At 41.0% G+C, this 25,000-nt stretch overlaps 1 protein-coding gene across 1 annotated transcript in view; it reads right to left on the bottom strand.

Annotated features, from left to right (window-relative positions):
- The window catches only part of piezo1 (piezo type mechanosensitive ion channel component 1 (Er blood group)), a 140,989-nt gene that overhangs the window by 90,056 nt on the left and 25,933 nt on the right, over nucleotides 1-25,000 (bottom strand). Inside the window, exons 2-3 of the mRNA XM_079589536.1 lie at nucleotides 13,065-13,160; nucleotides 1,625-1,747 (exon numbers count right to left, since the gene is read on the bottom strand). Coding sequence (XP_079445662.1) covers nucleotides 1,625-1,747; nucleotides 13,065-13,160 — 219 coding nt within the window. The remainder of the gene's footprint in view (nucleotides 1-1,624; nucleotides 1,748-13,064; nucleotides 13,161-25,000) is intronic.

Raw genomic sequence — 25,000 nt, forward strand, 5'->3', positions numbered from 1 at the left:
TATGTTTAATTATGCAAATTATGCATTATCTCATTAAATATGCGCAATTTTGCATATATTTTCGGTAGATAGGAGAACGTGATAAAGCCAGGTGCAAAATAATTTTTTCACATTGATTACACACAAGATGAAGAAAGATGTTCAGAGGGATTTCAGGAGACATGCTTTCATTACCTAGGAAATCTAAATATACTGTTCATAGCCTTAAAAAAATAAGTTTTCGCCCATTTATTAAAATGTCACATAAATCAGGCCAGGAATGATTTATTAACAAATCCCTCTGAACATATCTTCAGAACACTGCTAAGTGTGTAACTGGAGAGTTTGGTGTACATCGGCTGAGATGTGTCTCTGGAGAATGACTAAACTCATTTTGAGAAAAAGGCATTTAAAGATTTGCAGTGTTAAAATTCATACTTTTTTAGTGGAAACAACTATTTACTGACACAATATCTCATCAAATCATTAGCAACAACAATACAAACCACCTAAATCACATCAAAACTTATAAACACAGCATTTATGGCCTTTAACTGAGCAGAAAAACAGTCAGAAACACACATCTGAGTGTCAGAGCGCGTCACGTGATGCATCTGAACCAATCACGGTGTCAGAAATGGACATCGGCCAATGAGATTTCGCTTTTAGGGTAGTTCACAACTTAAAAACATTACACAGTGTATAATTTATTCACACCTCTTTTATTGAATCCAGCGTATCATCAGCGCTCGGATTCGCTTCATGGTGCTTCGCAGTCTGTGAGGGAAACTAAACGCTATTGGCTATTTGAAAAGGGGGAGGAGCCATTCGATATGTCCCGCCTTCGCTTCCTGTCTCAGTGGAAATTACATCAACGCATCATCATACAAATCTGCGCGTTACAAGGCACTCCCTCGCGGGTCAAGATGACCAGAAGCCCTAAAATTATATCTTTCTTTTTTTTCTGGTGCAGAAAGCTTATTTTATTTTACTTTGATATATAATTTTTTCGATTTTTTATGCAATTTTTTAGGAGATTTTTTTTTATTTACCTGTAAATTACTGGTTTAATCAATTAATGATCAATAAATAGTAATTTAAGCACATTCCTCACATTCTTTGAACTTAAATTCAAAATAACTCACAATTTAATGCATAACCCTTAGCTAAGAGCTAATTCAGCTCTAAATATCTCACACAGGGTGTCTTTGCCGACCTCTTGAGGAAAACCAATAATGTAAGATGATATTTCATGACTCTAGATGGCCTTATAGCTGTATATGGAGCAAATGAGCTGTTCCGCTGGGTCCTAAAGTCAGTTCAGTATGCAGTCAGATCCACATGTAGACATGATACATTTATTTTTTTGGTAAAGTTTTAACAATTTTGAGCATTTTTAGGTTTTTCTATGTGAACTGAAGCATTCCTCGCATTCCATTCATTCCTAAGGGGCTCAAATTGACCCGCGAGGGAAGGATGTGTTACTTTCAACCACAAAACTCTTTGAATCAATTACATTTTTGTTTGTGTATTCGTGGTTCAAGTGCGACAAAAGTCACGGGGTCTCGGACCCCTCTGATGAACACTCAATTTTTCAAAAAATATTTCCGGGTCAAAATGACCCGAGGAAATAAGTTGGACTTACAGTTGTGTCCCAGTGCATCATCCAGGCCGGGGATGGTGTATAAGCAGATCTGGAAGCACACGTGTGCCAAGAGGAAAACCAGACTGGTGCTGAAAAGAGCCTTGATGAAACGTCCAGTGTGTCCTGTGGGATGGAGAGGAGAAATACACAGAAGTTGAGGCTGGTACAGATCATTAAAAAATCCCAATTCACATACTTTCCATCCTAAATAGTATTGGAAATTAGAATTAGTGCGTCCCAAATTGTGGTATGTTTAAATTAAAGTGGTTCAATGGATCACAAAACTCACGGTTTATATAATTTTTCGGATCAGCAAGAAAGAAAATAACAACGAAATAAACTTTGCTTTGCATTTATTACTTAAAAAGCACACTTTTGAGTACATCAAGAACGACTAGCCTAACTGATAAAGTTAGTTAACATTATTAAAGGCAAGTGAACAGTCAGTAAAAAATAAGAACAAATACCCAAATCACAAGCATAGATAACAAGCATAATATTCGATTAGAACTACAAACTCAGATACAAAGTGTTGAAAAACTACAAACATGGCGGATCTATGAGTCCGTCGGTTAAATCGAGAGGTTTAAATAAAGAGAGATTAATAATCAGTATCTAACCTGACGAAAATATATTTATTCACGTTATATTTAATCAGCAACAGCATCATTTGATTGACAGGGCAGCTTAAACCATGACATGACACACATAACTAAGCAACAGAGCGTTAAAGACTGTAATGATGTAGTTTGTCACACTCAAAATCATGTACATTTTCTTCACAAAAGTCCAATAACTCGTTTGATGGTCAATATTACAAATCAGCTTAAAAATAAACCTTATAATTAAGGTTCATTTGAGTTTAAACCTGCCATTTAAAAAAATAATGGTTAAAAACGTCCATGAGCACAGTATTTGTCATCCATCGGTTGTCATAACAATAGCTTTACAGGCTTTGCAGAAACTCTTGTAATATTTAATTGCAAAATTGACATTGTTGCCACCCAAAGACGGGCTTTCTAACAGTCTTTTTCCAACAGCGCAGAGATGTACAAAATAAGCACATGTGTGAGTGTTTAACTTTTGCGAGAGTTAGGAAAATGCAAAGGCAGGCCCAGCTATTCTGATCATGGCAGGACTGTCAAAATACTAACAAATAAAATACAAATAAAATAGGTAAAGAGCACTGGGGCTGTCTGTAAAGACATCTAAACTTCAGCTACATCTGGTCACTGTTAGGGCCAAACTTTTACATTTGACATGTTTTAAAGAGCCATATGATGCTATTTTAGGCTCCTAATGTTGTTCTGGCGTCTCCTACAACAGGTTTACATGCATCGCAGGTCAAAAACACTTTAATTTCCTCATAATATACATTTAAGCATCCGCTCTTTTCTCTCAGTGTCTGAAACATACGATCAAGGATTCAGTCTCTCTAAGCCCCGCCTCTCTGAGAGCTTCCTCTGCTCTGATTGGTGAGAAAGCAAACGCTCATCATCATATCTGAGTCTCAGCTCTTGATCACAGTGATATGAACAGTGACGATGGCGAGGGTTTTACCGTATCAATCTCAGAAAACAGCGTCTTCTCGACATGAACAACACGAACCGAACTCTTCCAGTCTCAGATACACTACAGTGTTTGAGGGCGGAGCTAAGAGACGCTGCTCAGCCAATCAAGAACAGAGGTGGGCATTATGCAAATTAGCTACATTGGTTTGTAACAACTACAAGAACTCCAGTGAATGAAATTACTGATCAAAATCGATTCTTTCTTTTAGGAAACAATAACTTTATGTGTCATGCGCTTTGATCATTAAAACTTTGCAGACCTTTTCCATTCACAAAAAGCTATATAACACAATACATCCATAAATAGCTTTTTTTTTTGTTGCTGTTTCAGTCCACCAGATGAAAACAGTCTGATTGTTTAGAAAAGTAAAAGCACAACTCTCCTCAACAAGACACATAACTTCAATCATGTCCGTACCACAAACGACTTCAGTAAAAGTTTAAGACGTATAACATTAAGGGGTTTTTAATAACCGCAAGTATGAATAGTAACAGTGCTTTAGTAAGCACTACGTATAGGAAAGTTGCACAGTCGGCAATTACAGCCTGAATGTGGTTATACTTTACTTAAACCCGGATGGAAATGCACTGCTGCATAATGTAACCTGTACAATAAAGGTTTTACTAGGCAGACATCAGACGGGCCATTCCCTTACTTGAGGCTTTCAAGTTCTGCCTCAAGCAAACTATACTGGAAACTGAAGTACATACTCTGTTTGTGCACTCTAAAAAATATTGGGTTATTGAGACTTTTGGGTCATTTTTTCAGTGTTTGGGTAGTTTTTGTGTTACCCAGATCCTGGGTCAGATGTAACAACCCAATGGTTGGGTGGTCTTTGTGATACCCAGATCCTGGGTCAGATGTAACAACCCAGTGGTTGTGTGGTCTTTGTGTTACCCAGATCCTGGGTCAGATGTAACAACCCAATGGTTGGGTGGTCTTTGTGTTACCCAGATCCTGGGTCAGATGTAACAACCCAGTGTTTGGGTGTTTTTTGTTTTACCCAGATCCTGGGTCAGCTGTAACAACCCAGTGTTTGGGTGTTTTTTGTGTTACCCAGATCCTGGGTCAGATGTAACAACCCAATGGTTGGGTGGTCTTTGTGTTACCCAGATCCTGGGTCAGATGTAACAACCCAGTGGTTGTGTGGTCTTTGTGTTACCCAGATCCTGGGTCAGATGTAACAACCCAGTGTTTGGGTGTTTTTTGTTTTACCCAGATCCTGGGTCAGCTGTAACAACCCAGTGTTTGGGTGTTTTTTGTGTTACCCAGATCCTGGGTCAGACGTAACAACCCAGTGTTTGGGTGTTTTTTGTGTTATCCAGATCCTGGGTCAGACGTAACAACCCAGTGTTTGGGTAGTTTTGGGTTGTTGGGTTGTTTTTAACCCAGTGTTTTTTAGAGTGTGAGAACGGATGGCATCGCAGCAGAGATATTCGTGCTGGACGAGGTGAGTGAGGACACCTGGGAAATACAGAGCTGTATTTGTCTTTCCAGTTTGTCTTACCGTTTTTCTTTCCAGTGAGATTCAATGAAAGGCCACTTCAGCGTTCGTTCACATCTAACCTGTTCCTCACTACAGTGTGAAAGTGTGTGAAATCTGCAGGCCATTATGAAATTTTCCACAGAACTAGATGACTGTGATGTCTTGTGTTTTGACACGTGTAGCTGTGATTGTTTTAACAAGAATCGGGGCTCCAGAGCACTTGACGCTGCTCCATAGATGGTGCAGAGTTACTGAGTTTCTATGGAAAGAATAACAGTCTGCCTTACCAAGCCAAGCCAGAGGTTTTACACATCAGCGCTGGGATATTTTCAGCCAATTTCAAAGGTTATCCAGTTGTTATACGCACGGTTTATTTTGGCGAATAACTACAGTGTAATTTAACCAAAGACAATTGGGATTTTCAGAGCTTTTCAAAAACTTGTTTCATCTTGCTGACCAAAAGTATTCTTTGGGAGTTTTCACACACTATAAAAAAGCTTGGGTTATTTTTTCTACACAGATCCTGGGATGAGCATTTTGGGTTGTTTTTTGGGTTACTTTTTCAGTGTTTGGGTAGTTTTTGTGTTACAAAGATCCTGGGTCAGACGTAACAACCCAGTGTTTGGGTAGTTTTTGTGTTACCCAGCTCCGGGGTCAGACGTAACAACCCAGTGTTTGGGTAGTTTTTGTGTTACCCAGATCCTAGGTAAGACATAACAACCCAGTGTTTGGGTAGATTTGTGTTACCCAGATCCTGGGTCAGATGTAACAACCCAGTCCCAGTGTTTGGGTAGTTTTTGTTTAACCCAGATCCTGGGTCAGACGTAACAACCCAGTGTTTGGGTAGTTTTTGTGTAACCCAGATCCTGGGTCAGACGTAACAACCCAGTGTTTGGGTAGTTTCTGTGTAACCCAGATCCTGGGTCAGACATAACAACCCAGTGTTTGGATAGTTTTTGTGTTATCCAGATATTGGGTCAGACGTAACAACCCAGTGTTTGGGTAGATTTGTGTTACCCAGCTCCTGGGTCAGACGTAACAACCCAGTCCCAGTGTTTGGGTAGTTTTTGTTTAACCCAGATCCTGGGTCAGACGTAACAACCCAGTGTTTGGGTAGTTTTTGTGTAACCCAGATCCTGGGTCAGACGTAACAACCCAGTGTTTGGGTAGTTTTTGTGTTATCCAGATCCTGGGTCAGTGTTTGGGTAGTTTTTGTGTTATCCAGATCCTGGGTCAGACGTAACAACCCAGTGTTTGGGTCGTTTTTGTGTAACCCAGATCCTGGGTCAGACGTAACAACCCAGTGTTTGGGTAGTTTCTGTGTTACCCAGATCCTGGGTCAGACGTAACAACCCAGTGTTTGGATAGTTTTTGTGTTACCCAGATCCTGGGTCAGACGTAACAACCCAGTGTTTGGGTAGATTTGTGTTACCCAGATCCTGGGTCAGACGTAACAACCTAGTGTTTGGATAGTTTTTGTGTTATCCAGATCTTGGGTCAGACGTAACAACCCAGTGTTTGGGTAGATTTGTGTTACCCAGATCCTGGGTCAGACGTAACAACCCAGTCCCAGTGTTTGGGTAGTTTTTGTTTAACCCAGATCCTGGGTCAGACGTAACAACCCAGTGTTTGGGTAGATTTGTGTTACCCAGATCCTGGGTCAGACGTAACAACCCAGTCCCAGTGTTTGGGTAGTTTTTGTTTAACCCAGATCCTGGGTCAGACGTAACAACCCAGTGTTTGGGTAGTTTCTGTGTAACCCAGATCCTGGGTCAGACGTAACAACCCAGTGTTTGGATAGTTTTTGTGTTATCCAGATCTTGGGTCAGACGTAACAACCCAGTGTTTAGGTAGATTGGTGTTACCCAGATCCTGGGTCAGACGTAACAACCCAGTCCCAGTGTTTGGGTAGTTTTTGTTTAACCCAGATCCTGGGTCAGACGTAACAACCCAGTGTTTGGGTGGTTTTTGTGTTATCCAGATCCTGGGTCAGACGTAACAACCCAGTGTTTGGGTAGTTTTTGTGTTATCCAGATCCTGGGTCAGACGTAACAACCCAGTGTTTGGGTAGTTTTTGTGTTATCCAGATCCTGGGTCAGACGTAACAACCCAGTGTTTGGGTAGTTTTTGTGTAACCCAGATCCTGGGTCAGACGTAACAACCGAGTGTTTGGGTAGTTTCTGTGTTACCCAGATCCTGGGTCAGACGTAACAACCCAGTGTTTGGGTAGTTTCTGTGTTACCCAGATCCTGGGTCAGACGTAACAACCCAGTCCCAGTGTTTGGGTAGTTTTTGTTTAACCCAGATCCTGGGTCAGACGTAACAACCCAGTGTTTGGGTGTTTTTTGTGTAACCAAGATCCTGGGTCAGACGTAACAACCCAGTGTTTGGGTAGTTTTTGTGTTATCCAGATCCTGGGTCAGACGTAACAACCCAGTGTTTGGGTAGTTTCTGTGTTACCTAGATCCTGGGTCAGACGTAACAACCCAGTGTTTGGGTAGTTTCTGTGTTACCCAGATCCTGGGTCAGACGTAACAACCCAGTGTTTTGGTAGTTTCTGTGTTACCCAGATCCTGGGTCAGACGTAACAACCCAGGGGTTGAGTTATGTATCGCAGGCTTTTTTGCGACCTCTTCAGGAGAGAGCAGTGCAGCTCCATCAAATTGGTGCATAGTAAAATACAGGTTTGTGTAAATTTAATTGTATCTATAAATTCGTTATTGTGCTGTTGTTTAATTTTATGCAAAGCAACATACAGGGTAGGATTTATAAAAACAATTACAGAATATAAATACTTAGGATGTTAAAATATGTCCTCAGAGCTGTTCAGTGTTCGTTTATGAACAGGTTATGGAGTCAGTCACCGCATATTTCAGATGATAATACACATTTTAAAGGCTCCAAGTAGTGTATAATGCCCATCATGGCCAACAATACAGTACATTTTTTATCTAAATTGTCATCAACAATCTGATGTCATTTGTTAAAAATCAGTTTAAGCTAATCTTTCATGAAACCACATTATCAAAACAAATAATGCTCCAAGATGACTCAAAAACGACTCTTCCCACGAGTATCACTGTGGTTGAGGAAATGAATGTTGGTGAGAGAGAGCGCAGATTACACAAGTCTCTGAAGTAACTGGTGAGACCGTGGGCGACACGTGGCACACACACACACACACACACACACACACACACACACACACACACACACACACACACCCCAGGAGAGAGCATCCATGTTTTCCGGGATGTTACGCTCACACATTCACACACACAGTGGTGGGAGACCTTATTGGTCAATATTGACCAGGATTGGACAATATTTGGTCGAGATATGACTATTAGAAAATCTGGAATCTAAAATGTAAACATTGAGAAAATCTCCTTTAAAGTTGTGCATTCACGATTGTGCTGCATTCACTCACAAAAATATATGTTTAATATATTTACAGTAGGACATTTACTAAATATCTTCATGGAACATGATCTTAATATCCTAATGATTTCTGACATAAAAGAAAAATGCCAAAATTGACCCATACCATGTATAGTTGGCTATTGCCACAGATAGCCGTGCGTCATGTGACTGGTTCTGTGGTCACATGGTCACTTATGTTAATGTTAGATGAAAACAAATGTATTCTATCTAGATCGAGAGTTATGATATCTAATGTAATGTCTAGTAGTTATAAAGTTATAAAGGATGTAGGGCTGGGCGGTATAACAATATATATTGTGGTGACTATAAAAACCAAAGCCAATTTTCTACATCAAAGAAGGCGGAGCCTAAGAGCCACACCCACCTGACCTGTTACATCATCACCACCGGCCAATGGGAGTTCACAAGCGGTTTCAAACTCACGAAACGAACCGGATTTTATTCGAAATGAAGTCAGACCAGTTTATTCTTCAATTTTACTTGGTCTTTTGAGATATTGCTATATAATGCATCTTGATTTAAGAATTTTTTTATATTTGGACTGGAAACAAGACTAAAATACTAAGTAAGAAAAGCATATTTTGCAGTGTAACCTCTTTAAGTTAAAAGTTATCGGACCTTTTTGAGATTTGAGAACAATCTTACAATTTTTGCATGCAATATGCATCAGTTGTTATTACACTAAAAGGTCAAAGCCAAGTCAGTGAGCAGAACAAGCTATTCTGGACTTAACAAGCTTAAAACAATTTAAATAATTGAGGAAACTGTGAGTATGGATGTGAATGTGACCCAGATATACCCAGGCTAGCATTCTCCAGCTGTGATCTACACTTTCCTACAGCGTTGTTCTTGTCCTGAGCCTCTGATTGTTCGCAACTGGCTTCCCCGGGTTCCCCGGCCACAGAATGTGTGGCTAATCCACAGTAGGGGAAAAAGCAAGATGGTTTTCATTAAAACCATTAATACTGTTCCCAGTCAGGTTTCGTTTTACTATGGCCGGCTGTCGAGGGGATTTTCCCAGATTATCCCAAAGACACGGAGATGACCGTCATCTGAGAACAATAACATCCAGACTGAGGAAAGATGACTTTGTAGATGTAGGAATTAAAGCAATTAAAGCAATGTGAACTTCTCTGACAACACAATAAAGCTAATCCTTATAAATATGACCCCGGACCACAAACCCAGTCTGGAGCCGCACGGGTATATCTGTGCAATAGCAACTATACATCGTATGGGTCAAAATGATCCATTTTTCTTTTATGCTAAAAATCATGAGGATATTAAGATCATGTTCCATGAAGATATTTAGTAAATGTCCTACCGTAAATATATAAAACATGTATTTGTGTGAGTGAATGCAGCACAATCGTGAACATAAATGCACAACTTTAAAGGAGATTTTCTCAATGTTAACATTTATTTGCTCCCTCAGATTCCAGATTTTTATATATAATAGTTTCCAAATAATTTCTAAATAGTCATATCTCGGCCAAATATTGTCCTACAGATAAGCTGATAGATATTTTATTATAATTAAAATAAAATAATATTGTTTTTATTATTATTATATTTTTCTGATAAATGGTGAATATTAAAAATGCACATAATTTGGATTCAATAAATAAATAAATAATCAAATAAAGACTAAGATGAATTGTGAGGCATCACAACATTATAAAGAACAGATATTAATTTATACAGTGTTATTCAATTATTAGCATTTTAAATATTAACTGTAAATGAGCGTTAGATGACGGCAAATATAATCTAAATGTAAAAATAGGGTAAAAGAGCATGGGCAATTAAATATCCAACTCTTGTTGATGTATAAAAAAGGCTTGAAATATTGATCCCCAAAAACTGAACTTGTACTGATATATCGTTTATCGTTTATCATCCATATTTCTAATTAAACAACCAAACAAACATTCATAACATCTGCTGGAAAACATTTTATATCAACTTCAGCAGTCTATCATGCAATCATTTTGGATTAAAAAAAAAAACAATAATAAGAAATCAGACACAAGTAGTAGAACACAGATATAAGGATAAAGGATATGGATCTCTCTTCAGTCGATCATTGTTTTAGACTTTTTTTTAATACAGCACAGAAGCAGCATTTATATATTTACAGGCTTGACAATAATGCGAATCAGACACTGGAATGTTTTCCTCATCCCATCCAACAGAGAACCAGACACACACACACACACACACACACACACACACACACTGTTATGGCAACAGAAAAAGTGTGAACGCCCAACATGAGGTCATCATGCCAGTTATGTACACAGAAACACGAGTCATCACCGTTACTGCAGGCTATTGCATGAACGGCTCAGAAAACAACTAGTCTCTCCTTAAAGTCCGCCTGCAGTCAATCACTGTATCTTTAAAACTCATCTTTAATCACCAAAATTACATATTTAAAAAAAAAAAATCACATTTTTTTTTGTCTTAAAATAGCTTGAATGTAACTCGACACCCTTGCCTCATTTAGTATTTGTGGTGCTATGAATATGCAAATGAGCCCCGCCTCCACTCACTCACTCAGAGATCCCACATCACATCGCGATTCTATCGTCCAACGATTCTAATCGATTCACAAATTTCAAAAATCGATTTTCTAAATGTTTAATAATGTGATGACAGTTTAGGCTTGCAACGGAGGAAGCTTTATGAATTAAGCTTATACTTAAGTTCATATCAATATCTTAACAAATAGAAAATAGATTTAAATAATGTTTAGTTTAGTTAGTCAAGCTTTTCTTGCCATCTTTTCCAAGTACATGTACTTTAGTGTTCTGTGGTAACAAACAAATACCGTACCCGCCTATAGACCCCTTCTCAGTTAGTAAACATGGTGACGTTTTTTGTGGGCGGAGCTTAGTTGGTTGCAGAACGATCCCTCCGGCCGCTTCACTAACGCTAGTTAGCCAGTTTTGTTAGCTTGTTTTTTAACAATGACTGGAGAAAATCTGATTTTATCTTAATGTGCAAGCGCACTCACTGTCCAGATTGTTATTTGCAAAAGTTAATTTTAACGGACAGAACCAGATTGGCCGACCCGTACACGCTCACTCAGTGATGGACGATCTGACAGGATTAACGTTGACGCCGCCTCCGGTCGAGTGCCTGACTTTTACACCGACCCGATAGCGTAAAGAGAAACTGAGTGTATAAATGCTCACGTACAAGACTTGTGTGGTACGACCCGAGGTTCTGCGTATCCAGCGCCAAGAAGACGACGATGTAAAGAGTGACATTACGGTGCAATATGAATCATGTGAATATTTTCTAGAAATAAAGATTCCAGATACAGCATATTCAGTTTTTAACTATGTATTTGATACTCTTTCTTACCAGGTGCTTCAAAAAGTCTAATCATCACAATCAATCAAAACAATCATCTTAGAAAACATTATGCGATAAAATTAAAAATTGGAGCCTGTACTACAAGATGACATTTAATAATAATAATAATAATAATTTAAGCTCCTTATTATGTAGTCGAGTCTGTGCTGGTCTGTATTGGCCGCCTCCAGTTTTCACTTTGTTAAGTAATAAATATTAAATATTAAAGGCTAAAGTAATAAATATTGAGAATGCAATGGCCCGTATTGACTCCAAACGATCGGCCACGGATCAGGGCTGCGTTTCCCCAAAAGCTCCGTCAGCTTACAGGTTGTGTAGGTCAGAATTGTCTAAAGAACTTTTTTTCTAATTGGCTTAAACTGTCTTTATATACCAATACATCATTAAAATGTAAGTACTTTGAAAAAGAGAGTATAAAAATTGAGTGACTATAGTGTATTTAATCTTCAAAAAACACAGCTCATTAATTCCTACCGGGACGAAACAAGTGATTGGCTTGCGCGACTGTCACTCTCCGTCGCCATGACTACCGCCGCTATTACTGGCTCCGCCCACGTGCGCGCAGTCGCGCTCCCGTTTTTAGGTGGGAGTGAATGGAATTAATGAGCTGTGTTTATTGAAGATTAAATACACTAGAGTCACTCAGTTTTTTATACTCTCTATTTCAGAGTACTTGCATTTTAATTATGTATTGGTATATAAAGACAGTTTAAACTAATTTGAATAAAAGTTTTTTTAGACAATTCTGACCTACCCTACCTTTAAACTGACCGTAGAACGATTACCACCAATCAGATGATAGTCACGATCTGTCATAGATATATCTGTCGACTTGATGCTCACTCATTTTAATCATGAGGAGAATTAACTGGTGGAAATCCACCATTACCACTGGAATTAAAAACATTATTACAAGCTTACCGTTTTGAATAGAGCTACGGCACGCTGAGAGTTTTGAACACTGGCTGGTTATGGTCAAAAATGTATTTTGGATCATTTTGAACCCCAAAAAAGTTACGGACTGCAGCTTTAAACCCAGTTATCAAATACATAACGCCACATTTTTGTGTCCAGCTCCGGTGATCACCTGCCATGTGAGCTCGAGAGATATAATAAAGACCCCTGACCCCTGCACATTACACAGTCTGGAGCTCGGATGGGAAAAGCCACGTTTAAGAGCAGGAACCTTTTGTTTATCCATCATGGTTGAGGCTCTGAGGATCTCTGAAGTCTAATACTGCAGGAATGAATGTGTCGTGGTTTATAATGGATTCCTCTATTATCAAGGTCGGTCAAGCTGTGGTTTGGCAAACAGACTTCAAGTCTTGAGTTTCAACCCTTACTAGACAGAGAGGGATCGTTCGAGATCGATTTCTTTTTTATTGTATCATAACAAAACACACTCAACAACAACAACAACAACAAGACAAAAATATCCAGTCAGAGTTCCTGAACTATGAAATGTTCACCCATATCACACAATATCATTCGTTTAGCAATCAGCCGTGTTTCTAGCCAGACAGTATTGCGCCATTGAAAATGAAACACTCTTACCTCGTAGTGTGTGTTTGTTGGGCCATTGAAACCAGGGTAAAAGCAGCAGGTACAGAAGATAGACTAAAGAGAGAGCGTTGTAGCGAAAGATGCAGGCTGTGGAGAAAACAGAGACAATGATCAGCATTAGACGCTCAACGTTACACACAGCAGTCTGAGGATATAGCACAACATGTGTATTTACTGCTGGAAAATACCGACGGTTTCCCAGTTTTCCCAACAGACCACCTCAGAAGACACAATATAGTTGTGACGTCATTTCAAACAAAATCAGGTAAAAAAAACAAAGTTAGATTTGGGGGTTTGAAACTTCCGGAAAAGTTCTGCGGTGCGTTTCCCAATCGTTACCGACAGAGTTCAACGACCATAGTTGGCTGACGATGCTTCGGGAAACGCACCACACGCTGGTAAACGCCTCTGAACTCCCATTGGCTCGTGGTGATGATGTAATAAGTGGGTGTGGCTCTGAGGCTCCGCCTTCTTTGAGGTTTAAATCTTCTTCGGTTCATTTCTTCGGTTCATTTCTTCGGTTCAGTCCGTCGAGGTCAGACGCCAGTAAACACACGAACACACTGGAGAGACGCTTTATATAGAAACTGAAGATGTATTTTTAATTGATACTGACGTTGCTTTTTCATGTTTCATGTTTATCGTAAACCGGATTTTTGGTGAAAAAAATCTGGGATTTTTTTTCAGGCCATATCGCCCGGCCCTTTAATAATGCTTGAAATTTATATTAGTTACACTCTAAAAAATGCTGGGTTGTTTCAACCCAATTTTGGGTCAAATATGGACAAACCCAAACATTGTGTTAAAAATTAAATTTAAAAATTTAACCCAAGGGCTGAGTTTGTCCATATTTGACCCAAAATTGGAGTGTAGAGTGTAGGCTAGTTGTTTTTCTACAATATTTTTAAACCACAGGCAAATGTTCCTTGCGTAAGTGTTCTTTTGTTTCCCAACCACTGTTGTCAGGTCAGGTGTGCCGTGGAAAATTATCAAATTATCCTCCAACTGTCAATCAAACCTTGTAACTTAACCCCGCCTCCATCTAGAATCTGATTTCTGCTTGTTTGCAATGCAAGGAAAACAAAGAACTGATGTTTGAGTAAGTGCAGCGTTTTATTCACTCAAGAAACACTATAAACGTTTTTGTATTGCAGAGCAAAGAATAGTCTTAGTCTTTGCCGTCTAGTCTAGAAGCCAAATATAGTGTTTTAAAGGGGTGGTTGATTATGATTTCACTTTTCTAACTGTAGTTAGTGTGTAATGTTGCTGTTTGATCATAAACAACATCTGCAAAGTTATAACGCTCAAAGTTCAGAGCAAAGGGAGATATTTGCTTTTACAGAAATTGCTTTTTAAGGAACTACAACAAACGGCTGGTAGGAACTACACGACATTCCTCCCGGGTTAGTGACATCACCAACCCTAAAATTTACATAAACCCCGCCCCTGGAATGCAATGTTAATAGCAATGCTAATCAATTACTTGAACTACACATAATCTACATAAATTCATCAGCTAATCATTCAGAAATGTCCTGTTCTTCTACATGTTGTCACTTCTGCTTGAGTCTCTCCATCTTTGTCTGACTCCGGTTTGAACATAAAAGGCTTAAAGTTTTTGAAATGTTCAGGACACGAGCTCCTGTAGCTCCGCCCCCTGTGCCGGGAGCAGCAGATCATTTGCATTTAAAGGGACACACACAAAACGGTGCGCTTTTGCTCACCCTCAAAAAGTGACAATTTTAACATGATATATCAAAATATCTGTGGGGTATTTTGAGCTAAAACTTCACACACACACACTCTGGGGACATAAGAGACTTATTTTACATCTTGTGAAAAGGGCATTATACCCCCCCTTTAAATATCTTGTGCATAGCGCTTCATCTTTTGTATCATGAGATTTTTTTCATGAGATTTCAACAACAAGAAAACTGAGCGCCCATATTAAACTTCATATCCTGTACGTTGATGAGAACGTAATGCGATGCACGATGCAATTGCAAACAATATCGGTCACTGGCTGGTCAACAACCCCACAACTCAACCTGAGCATGATTTTCATAAAATGTTAATATTATAATGACACAAACGCAAGTGTCTGACCATAGCTATATAAAGCCACAATACCAACTTCAGCAACAGCGTTTACACGGACTCTCTTCAAAGTGCAAGTCTGTCATATCGGCTACATAAAATTACGTGAACATTTTAATTGTGTGTTTGGGACGTGGCTTTTAATGGTTAGAACTTTTGTTTTTGTAATCAGGCTCTCAAAAATTATATAAAGATCTGGATTTAGATTTATCGGCCAATATATCGGTTATCGGCTTTCAAATATAAACAATTATCGGTACATCCCTAATATTCAGCTACAATTAAATGGTTTGCAATAAGACTAAATGTGAATGATATCAAAGGTTTTTTTAGTTTTGTTTTTACCTTATTGGAATTAGGAATCGATAAGAATCGGAATCGACAAGCAGAATCGAAATATTTTTTTTTGTTTTGTTCTAAGGTATTCGATTATTCCCAAAGTCACTACAAAAGCTGCTGTATTTCTGCTTGATGTAAGCGGGTCCTGGAGTGTTTGATAACGCTGATGAAGCACTCTTGAAGCTCTGCGATTGCTCTAATCAAGCTGAGAGGTCCGTGTGTAAAGCATTCTGGGACCAGTGCCCAACACTTTGAGGGTTTGCCAGGGAATACTGGAGTTCCCTGACTCCTGCTGTGACTAGCAATGGTTTTCCCTGACTCGCATTTTCCATGTCATCCAAACAACACCTCAGACCCTCCGAAGCTCTTCAGCCGCTCCCGATCTCTGATTCACGCTCACAACTGAAGGCTTTGTTTGAGAGTTTCCGTCCTGAAAGGCTCATGAACCCCACAACACATTTTTTGAGATGTGAACAGATATCACTGAAAACACTAGAAGCCCTCATACATGTTATCAGTGGAAATTGGTTATTTTTGCATTTTTTCGAGCAAAAAAAAAAAAAAAACCTGTTCTTTCGGGTTGAAAAGCAAAGTCGAGGCATTGTCACGAAATGTGAGGAAGCGCCTTCGGAGCCTGTGATTGGCTGTGTAGAAGTGCCTTCGGAGCGTGTGATTGGCTGTGTAGAAGCGCCTTCGGAGCGTGTGATTGGCTGTGTAGAAGTGCCTTCGGAGCGTGTGATTGGCTGTGTAGAAGCGCCTTCGGAGCGTGTGATTGGCTGTGTAGAAGCGCCTTCGGAGCGTGTGATTGGCTGTGTAGAAGCGCCTTCGAGCGTGTGATTGGCTGTGTAGAAGCGCCTTCGGAGCGTGTGATTGGCTGTGTAGAAGCGCCTTCGGAGCGTGTGATTGGCTGTGTAGAAGCGCCTTCGGAGCGTGTGATTGGCTGTGTAGAAGCGCCTTCGGAGCGTGTGATTGGCTGTGTAGAAGCGCCTTCGAGCGTGTGATTGGCTGTGTAGAAGCGCCTTCGGAGCGTGTGATTGGCTGTGTAGAAGTGACTTCGGAGCGTGTGATTGGCTGTGTAGAAGCGCCTTCGGAGTGTGTGATTGGTGTGTAGAAGTGACTTCGGAGCGTGTGATTGGCTGTGTAGAAGCGCCTTCGGAGCGTGTGATTGGCTGTGTAGAAGCGCCTTCGGAGCGTGTGATTGGCTGTGTAGAAGCGCCTTCGGAGCGTGTGATTGGCTGTGTAGAAGCGCCTTCGAGCGTGTGATTGGCTGTGTAGAAGTGACTTCGGAGCGTGTGATTGGCTGTGTAGAAGCGCCTTCGGAGCGTGTGATTGGCTGTGTAGAAGCGCCTTCGAGCGTGTGATTGGCTGTGAAGAAGTGACTTCGGAGCGTGTGATTGGCTGTGTAAGCGCCTTCGGAGCGTGTGATTGGCTGTGTAGAAGCGCCTTCGAGCGTGTGATTGGCTGTGTAGAAGTGACTTCGGAGCGTGTGATTGGCTGTGTAGAAGCGCCTTCGGAGCGTGTGATTGGCTGTGTAGAAGCGCCTTCGAGCGTGTGATTGGCTGTGAAGAAGTGACTTCGGAGCGTGTGATTTAGGGATGTTAACCGATGACCGTTTGACCGATGGTTGACCGTATCAACGTTAACCGATCAAAGTTTTCGGCAGTCGGTAAAAAAAAAAAAAAGTGATCTCTAAATTATTCTATTATAGACAGTGGACTAAACGCTACTACAGTTAGTATCTCATTCCAATATCTTTTTGTGTGAAGTGAACAAATCCCTCTCACTCAATCTTTCATAACTCACCCGTTTATACTTATTAAACCAATAAAAACATTCGGCGCGAGGTCACAGCGTTTGGGTTCGCGCGCTCACAAGGTTTGCAGAAAGTAAAGGCTACAGGCTAACACACTCGAGGGTAGAGCCAGCGCAGACGACAGGAGGAAGCGTGTGAGGAAGAGTAGTGTGTGGGACCATTTCACCAAACAGAATGACACAGATGTAACGCAAGTTGCAACTTGTGTGATACAGTGCTTAAATATGAAAATACATTACAAATACATTTCAGTGGTAACAGATAAGGTGATGATGATCATCTTTCTTTATTATTGTTAGCACTAACAGTTACCTCAAACTAAAGCGGCGTCTCTTCGGTTCGGAGCTGTCATTTTCTGAAATGAGCCGCGGCAATGTTTCAAATGAGCTTCTAATGCTAGACAAACGCCTTGGTAACACTTTACAATAAGGTTCATTAGTTAACATTAGTTAACTACATTAGTTAACGTTAACTAATAATGAACTGCACTTATACAGCATTTATTCATCTTTGTTAATGTTAATTTCGACATTTACTAATACTTTATTAAAATCTTGTTAACATGAGTTAATGCACTGTGAACTAAAATGAACAAACAATGAACAGCTTTATTCATATTAACTAACATTAACAAAGATTCATAAATACTGTAACAAATGTATTGTTCATGTTAGTTAATACATTAAATAATGTTTAATAAATGAACCTTATTGTAAAGTGTTACCAACGCCTTTATTTTCAATGCGATCACCTTGTACCCAAACCATTTCGAAACTAAGGAGCCATTTCTCCGCCGATTACATACAAGCTCCTCGGCGCCGCGTTTGCGGGACTCATGTTTCACGCTGTTGGGGATTTTAAAAAAGTGACGTGAGTGGAAGGGCGGCGCCGGCGCCGTGTGTGTGTGTGTGTGTGTGTGAGCGGGAGGCAGAGCGACGGAGAGATGCGACAGAGTTGTGAAATTGCAGGCGCGGCTCGAAATGGCTGTTATTTCAAATAGCGTAGCATATTTTAAACTAATCGGTTAACCGGTTTCAACCGGCTAATGAGGCTCGGTGGTCGGTCAAGAATTTTTTTAGTTTTCGCCATCCCTAGTGTGATTGGCTGTGTAGAAGTGCCTTCGGAGCGTGTGATTGGCTGTGTAGAAGCGCCTTCGGAGCGTGTGATTGGCTGTGTAGAAGTGACTTCGGAGCGTGTGATTGGCTGTGTAGAAGCGCCTTCGGAGCGTGTGATTGGCTGTGTAGAAGCGCCTTCGGAGCGTGTGATTGGCTGTGTAGAAGTGACTTCGGAGCGTGTGATTGGCTGTGTAGAAGCGCCTTCGGAGCGTGTGATTGGCTGTGTAGAAGTGACTTCGGAGCGTGTGATTGGCTGTGTAGAAGTGACTTCGGAGCGTGTGATTGGCTGTGTAGAAGCGCCTTCGGAGCATGTGATTGGCTGTGTAGAAGTGACTTCGGAGCGTGTGATTGGCTGTGTAGAAGCGCCTTCGGAGCGTGTGATTGGCTGTGTAGAAGTGACTTCGGAGCGTGTGATTGGCTGTGTAGAAGCGCCTTCGGAGCGTGTGATTGGTGTGTAGAAGTGACTTCGGAGCGTGTGATTGGTGTGTAGAAGTGACTTCAGAGCGTGTGATTGGCTGTGTAGAAGCGCCTTCGGAGCGTGTGATTGGCTGTGTAGAAGCGCCTTCGGAGCGTGTGATTGGCTGTGTAGAAGCGCCTTCGGAGCATGTGATTGACTGTGTAGAAGCCTGCCTTCGGAGCGTGTGATTGGCTGTGTAGAAGCGCCTTCGGAGCGTGTGATTGGTGTGTAGAAGTGACTTCGGAGCGTGTGATTGGCTGTGTAGAAGTGACTTCGGAGCGTGTGATTGGCTGTGTAGAAGCGCCTTCGGAGCGTGTGATTGGTGTGTAGAAGTGACTTCGGAGCGTGTGATTGGTGTGTAGAAGTGACTTCAGAGCGTGTGATTGACTGTGTAGAAGCGCCTTCGGAGCGTGTGATTGGCTGTGTAGAAGCGCCTTCGGAGCGTGTGATTGGCTGTGTAGAAGCGCCTTCGGAGCATGTGATTGACTGTGTAGAAGCCTGCCTTCGGAGCGTGTGATTGGCTGTGTAGAAGCGCCTTCGGAGCGTGTGATTGGTGTGTAGAAGTGACTTCGGAGCGTGTGATTGGTGTGTAGAAGTGACTTCAGAGCGTGTGATTGGCTGTGTAGAAGCGCCTTCGGAGCATGTGATTGACTGTGTAGAAGCCTGCCTTCGGAGCGTGTGATTGGCTGTGTAGAAGCGCCTTCGGAGCGTGTGATTGGCTGTGTAGAAGCGCCTTCGGAGCATGTGATTGACTGTGTAGAAGCCTGCCTTCGGAGCGTGTGATTGGCTGTGTAGAAGCGCCTTCGGAGCATGTGATTGACTGTGTAGAAGCCTGCCTTCGGAGCGTGTGATTGGCTGTGTAGAAGCGCCTTCGGAGCGTGTGATTGGCTGTGTAGAAGCGCCTTCGGAGCATGTGATTGACTGTGTAGAAGCCTGCCTTCGGAGCGTGTGATTGGCTGTGTAGAAGCACCTTCGGAGCATGTGATTGACTGTGTAGAAGCCTGCCTTCGGAGCGTGTGATTGGCTGTGTAGAAGCGCCTTCGGAGCATGTGATTGACTGTGTAGAAGCCTGCCTTCGGAGCGTGTGATTGGCTGTGTAGAAGCGCCTTCGGAGCATGTGATTGACTGTGTAGAAGCCTGCCTTCGGAGCTTGTGATTGGCTGTGTAGAAGCGCCTTCGGAGCATGTGATTGGCTGTGTAGAAGCGCCTTCGGAGCGTGTAATTGGCTGTGTAGAAGCGCCTTCGGAGCGTGTGATTGGCTGTGTAGAAGCGCCTTCGGAGCATGTGATTGACTGTGTAGAAGCCTGCCTTCGGAGCATGTGATTGGCTGTGTAGAAGCCTGCCTTCGGAGCATGTGATTGGCTGTGTAGAAGTGACTTCGGAGCGTGTGATTGGCTGTGTAGAAGCCTGCCTTCGGAGCATGTGATTGGCTGTGTAGAAGCCTGCCTTCGGAGCGTGTGATTGGCTGTGTAGAAGCCTGCCTTCGGAGCATGTGATTGGCTGTGTAGAAGCCTGCCTTTGGAGCGTGTGATTGGCTCCCGGCACGATTCTACGTCAGCTGACTCTCGAGATAATCTGTGCATTTATTCATGAGAAAGAGCTCGTTCAATCCAATCACTGCGCTGTTTTACGCATGAGATCTTCGCATTACAGTATAAAATAATATAATTTATAATATATTATAAATTATAATAATAATAATAATTATTAATAGTAGAAATTATTATTATTATATTATTATTAATACTATTATTACGCTTGCAGCGCGGATCATATATCGTCCATATACGGACCGGAGCAAGCGCGTTTCAAGTTTGTATGGACGTATTTATTAATATACTCTAATTCTCTAAACATGAACCAGCTCTGTGTATAAAAATGAAATATACTGTAATAAATATCCTGAAACATACTTCAAATGAAATATATGTGCAGATAAGGACCCAGATACAGCCGTACGTCTGATACACAGAAGACAATGACGAGCGACAATTTAAACCACAACGGATAACAAGTAAGTAACTATATCCTTCATTCTGTCTGTGTTCAGAGACTGTAGTGCTCATAAATGTACCGAAAAAATATTAAACCTTTTAAATGTTCTTCCGCTTTTCTCCCTCGTTTTGGCATTTTTAACCCTCAGCTGTGTGTGTTTCTCTCTCTCTCTCTCTCTCTCTCTCTCTCATATTTGAATATTCACGCGTCTGTATAATGAGTGAGCTGCAGGTCTGTGTGTGATTGGCCGTCGCCTCCCACTTTTCCACAGTGTACACGCCCATTTTTGTGAGACTGTTTCCAGCTCTGAGGCGCGAGCGACCGGGATAAATCCACCATTATAACTGGCAGTGCGACGCAGGAACAAAGATGTGCAGTGTTCAGCGCCTCGTGACTTCACCAGCAAGACATGCTATTAATGCTGGGAACTGTGGAGATCCCAGAGGTGAACGTGCCATAGTGACACAAAACTACATCTCGATATTTTGGGGGATTTTCTCGATAACAATTTTTAGACAATATTTTTTCATATATTCGTAGAACATTAGTATTAAGGCATTCATAATTTAAAGTTTTACAAACAAAACTGAGCTTACATACAATTATCACAACACAATATACACACCATTCCCAACACTAAGTAAGTTGAAGACAAGTAAAAAGAAAGAGAGAGAGGAATTATTATAATTTTTTTTATATAAAGTAAGGAGTTTTTTCAAATTATAAAACCAAAATCATCCAATAAGGAGTTATTAGACGATATTTTGCTGAGTGTGTTTCTTGTGTTGTCCTTGAGACAGGTTTGGGACTCTCGTGGATCATAAAGTGTGTGATTTTTTATTTTTTTCAATAATATATAAGTGTGTATATTATATAATATACACACTTATATAGTATTGTATTAGTGTATTAATAGTATTAGAGTGTGTGTGTGTGTGTGTGTGTGTGTGTGTGTGTGTGTGTGTGTGTGTGTGTGTGTGTGTGTGTTGTTCGTTAAAACAACAATTCCGATATCACCGCAGACGATATATATATATCGCACACCCGTGATCTAGAGCTGATAAAGCGTGACCCTGATGATCACCTGAGGCTCAGGTCACACACACACACACACACACACACACACAGCAGGAGCTGATGAAACACTAATGACACGCGCAGCATGGCTCTTTTTTACTACGTCTCTGCTTTCGGATCGTAACATCGACTTCCTGTTATGTCCTGAACACACAGTAAAATCCAGCAGTAAAGCACTCAAAAATTATTATTTTTTTAATTACTTAATGTGACGCATATATTTCAAGTCAGTCATAAATGGTAAATGAAGCAAAACAATATTGTTTATTATTAACTATTTGCATCTGTTTGATTTTTTTTTTTTTTTAATAATCACATGATTATTTTTCCAACCGCTCATGACAGAAGCTGTGGATCGTAACATCGACTCAGTTTTAGTTACAGCTTCTAAATGTAGAGATCAATTGAATATCAATAGAATATTCTAATTCAATATGAACTGTTATATGCATTCAATCACTGTTCTGTAATGCACTCAAAAATATATAATTTGGGTCTAATTTTAAGATTGGGTATAAAATTTCCATCCATTTGGATTAAAGTTTCAACATAAACAAAGTAATAAAGTTGAATCATGTGACGAATATTTCAAGTTTGTGTGTGTGTGTGTGTCTGTCTGTGTGTGTCTCTGTCTGTGTGTGTGTGTGTGCGTCTGTGTGTTTGTGCGAGTGTCTGTACTCTGTGTGTGTTTATGCGTGCGTGCGTGCGAGTGTCTGTACTCTGTGTGTGTGTGTGTGTGTGTCTGTGTGTGTGTGCGTGCGTGCGTGCTTGAGAGTGTCTGTACTCTGTGTGTGTGTGTGTGTGTGTGTCTGTGTCTGTGCGTGTGTGTGTGTGTCTGTGCGTGTATCTGTGTGTGCGTGTGCGAGAGTGTCTGTACTGTGTGTGTGTGTGTGTGTCTCTCTCTCTGTGTGTGTGTCTCTCTCTCTGTGTGTGTGTGTCTCTCTGTGTGTGTGTGTGTGTGTGTGTGTCTCTCTCTCTCTGTGTGTGTGTGTGTGTGTGTGTCTCTCTCTCTCTGTGTGTGTGTGTGTGTGTGTGTGTCTCTCTGTGCGTGCGTGCGCGCGCGCGCGCGTGTGTGTGTGTGTGTGTCTCTCTGTGCGTGCGCGCGCGTGTGTGTGTGTGTGTGTGTCTCTCTCTCTGTGTGTGTGATACAGTATGGATTTGTCTACACCAGAAGACTAAAGCTTCCTCAGAAGATAAAACCGTTCATGGGAATGATACACAAGATTTGTATTTTCTACCCAGTTTAACTCATCATCTATAACTCTACCTCAATTCTCTGAAACATCAACAGAGTTATTTAAATCTATCATCATATCTTCAGTCTCAGAGACATTCATTTTTAGATGGTAATTCTCACACCAGTCCAAGACAAATTGTTTAAAATGGACATGTTTCACCTCGTCTTAAACTCATATACACACACACACACACACACACACACACACACACACACACACACTTGGATAAACCCCATCCAGAATGTGTTTGTAACTCAGTTTTTCCACTGCTTACTCTAGTTTAGACACACATTCACAGTTGTCGCTTCTTTAAAGGGCTTTAATTATCCTCCTCTTTAAATAGGCTGAACGAACGATGGCAAATGCAGACTATTTCAAAAAATAATAAACAAAAGCACAAACAGTCACAGTACTTATTAAAAGACTAATTTACACAGGTAAAATTACAGCGTGAGAGTTTGCATCAACATGAGATAAGGCGCCACAAGACGATTACACAACGCTAAAAAAACACTTGTGAATATACGATGTAATACTTGTTTACATATGATGCTATGTTAGGCTCCTAATGTTGTTCTGGCGTCTCCTACAACAGGTTTACATGCATCGCAGGTCAAAAACACTTTAATTTCCTCATAATATACATTACAGCATCAGCTCTTTTCTCTCAGTGTCTGAAACATACGATCAAGGATTCAGTCTCTCTAAGCCCCGCCTCTGAGAGCTTCCTCTGCTCTGATTGGTCAGAAAGCAAACGCTCATCATCATATCTGAGTCTCAGCTCTCGATCACAGTGATATGAACAGTGACGATGGCGAGGGTTTTACCGTCTCAATCTCAGAAAACAGCGTCTTCTCGACATGAACAACACGAACCGAACTCTTCCAGTCTCAGATACACTACAGTGTTTGAGGGCGGAGCTAAGAGACGCTGTTCAGCCAATCAAGAACAGAGGTGGGCATTATGCAAATTAGCTACATTGGTTTGTAACAGGAAGTGAGACTGAAATTACTGGCGACTCATTTTTGACAATGACTTTGTTATGCATTTTGCAGACATTTTAATTCACAAACAGCGACAGCATGAAAGGTAATAATCGAAAAAAGCATAATGGGGGCACTTTAATTAAAGGGGGTGTGTAATGCCCTTTTCACAAGATGTAAAATAATTATTTGATGTCCCCAGAGTGTGTGTGTGAAGTTTTAGCTCAAAATACCCCACAGATATTTTATATCGCATGTTAAAGTCACTTTTTGAGGGTGAGCAAAAACGCATCGTTTTGTGTATGTCCCTTTAAATGCAAATGAGCTTCTGCTCCCGGCACAGGGGGCGGAGCTTCAAGAGCTTGTGTCCTTTTACCTCACACACACACACACACACTGAACATTTCAAAAACTTTTAGTCTTTTATGTTCAAACCGGAGTCAGACTCGAGAAGAAGTGACAACATGTAGAAGAACAGGACATTTCTGAATGGTTAGTTGATGAATTTATGTAGATTATGTGTAGTTCTTCTACTCATTGATTAGCATATTCTGTCTTGATAATCTATAAATCGTGTTCAGGGGGCGGGGTTTATGTAAATTTTAGGGTTGGTGATGTCACTAACCCGGGAGGAATGTCGTGTAGTTCCGTCAGCTGTTTGTTGTAGTCCTTAAAAAGCGATTTCTGTAAAAGCAGATATTAAGTCTCCTGAGCGATGAATGTGAAGTGGATGAAATGTTCCTCTGTGATGTTGAACTCGCACGCATGTGTTCACAGGTTCACGTCTGAGTCTCGGCTTCAGGAAATTATGGT

Source organism: Phoxinus phoxinus, assembly GCF_949152265.1.
Source record: "Phoxinus phoxinus genome assembly, chromosome: 2".
Lineage (NCBI taxonomy): Eukaryota > Metazoa > Chordata > Actinopteri > Cypriniformes > Leuciscidae > Phoxinus > Phoxinus phoxinus.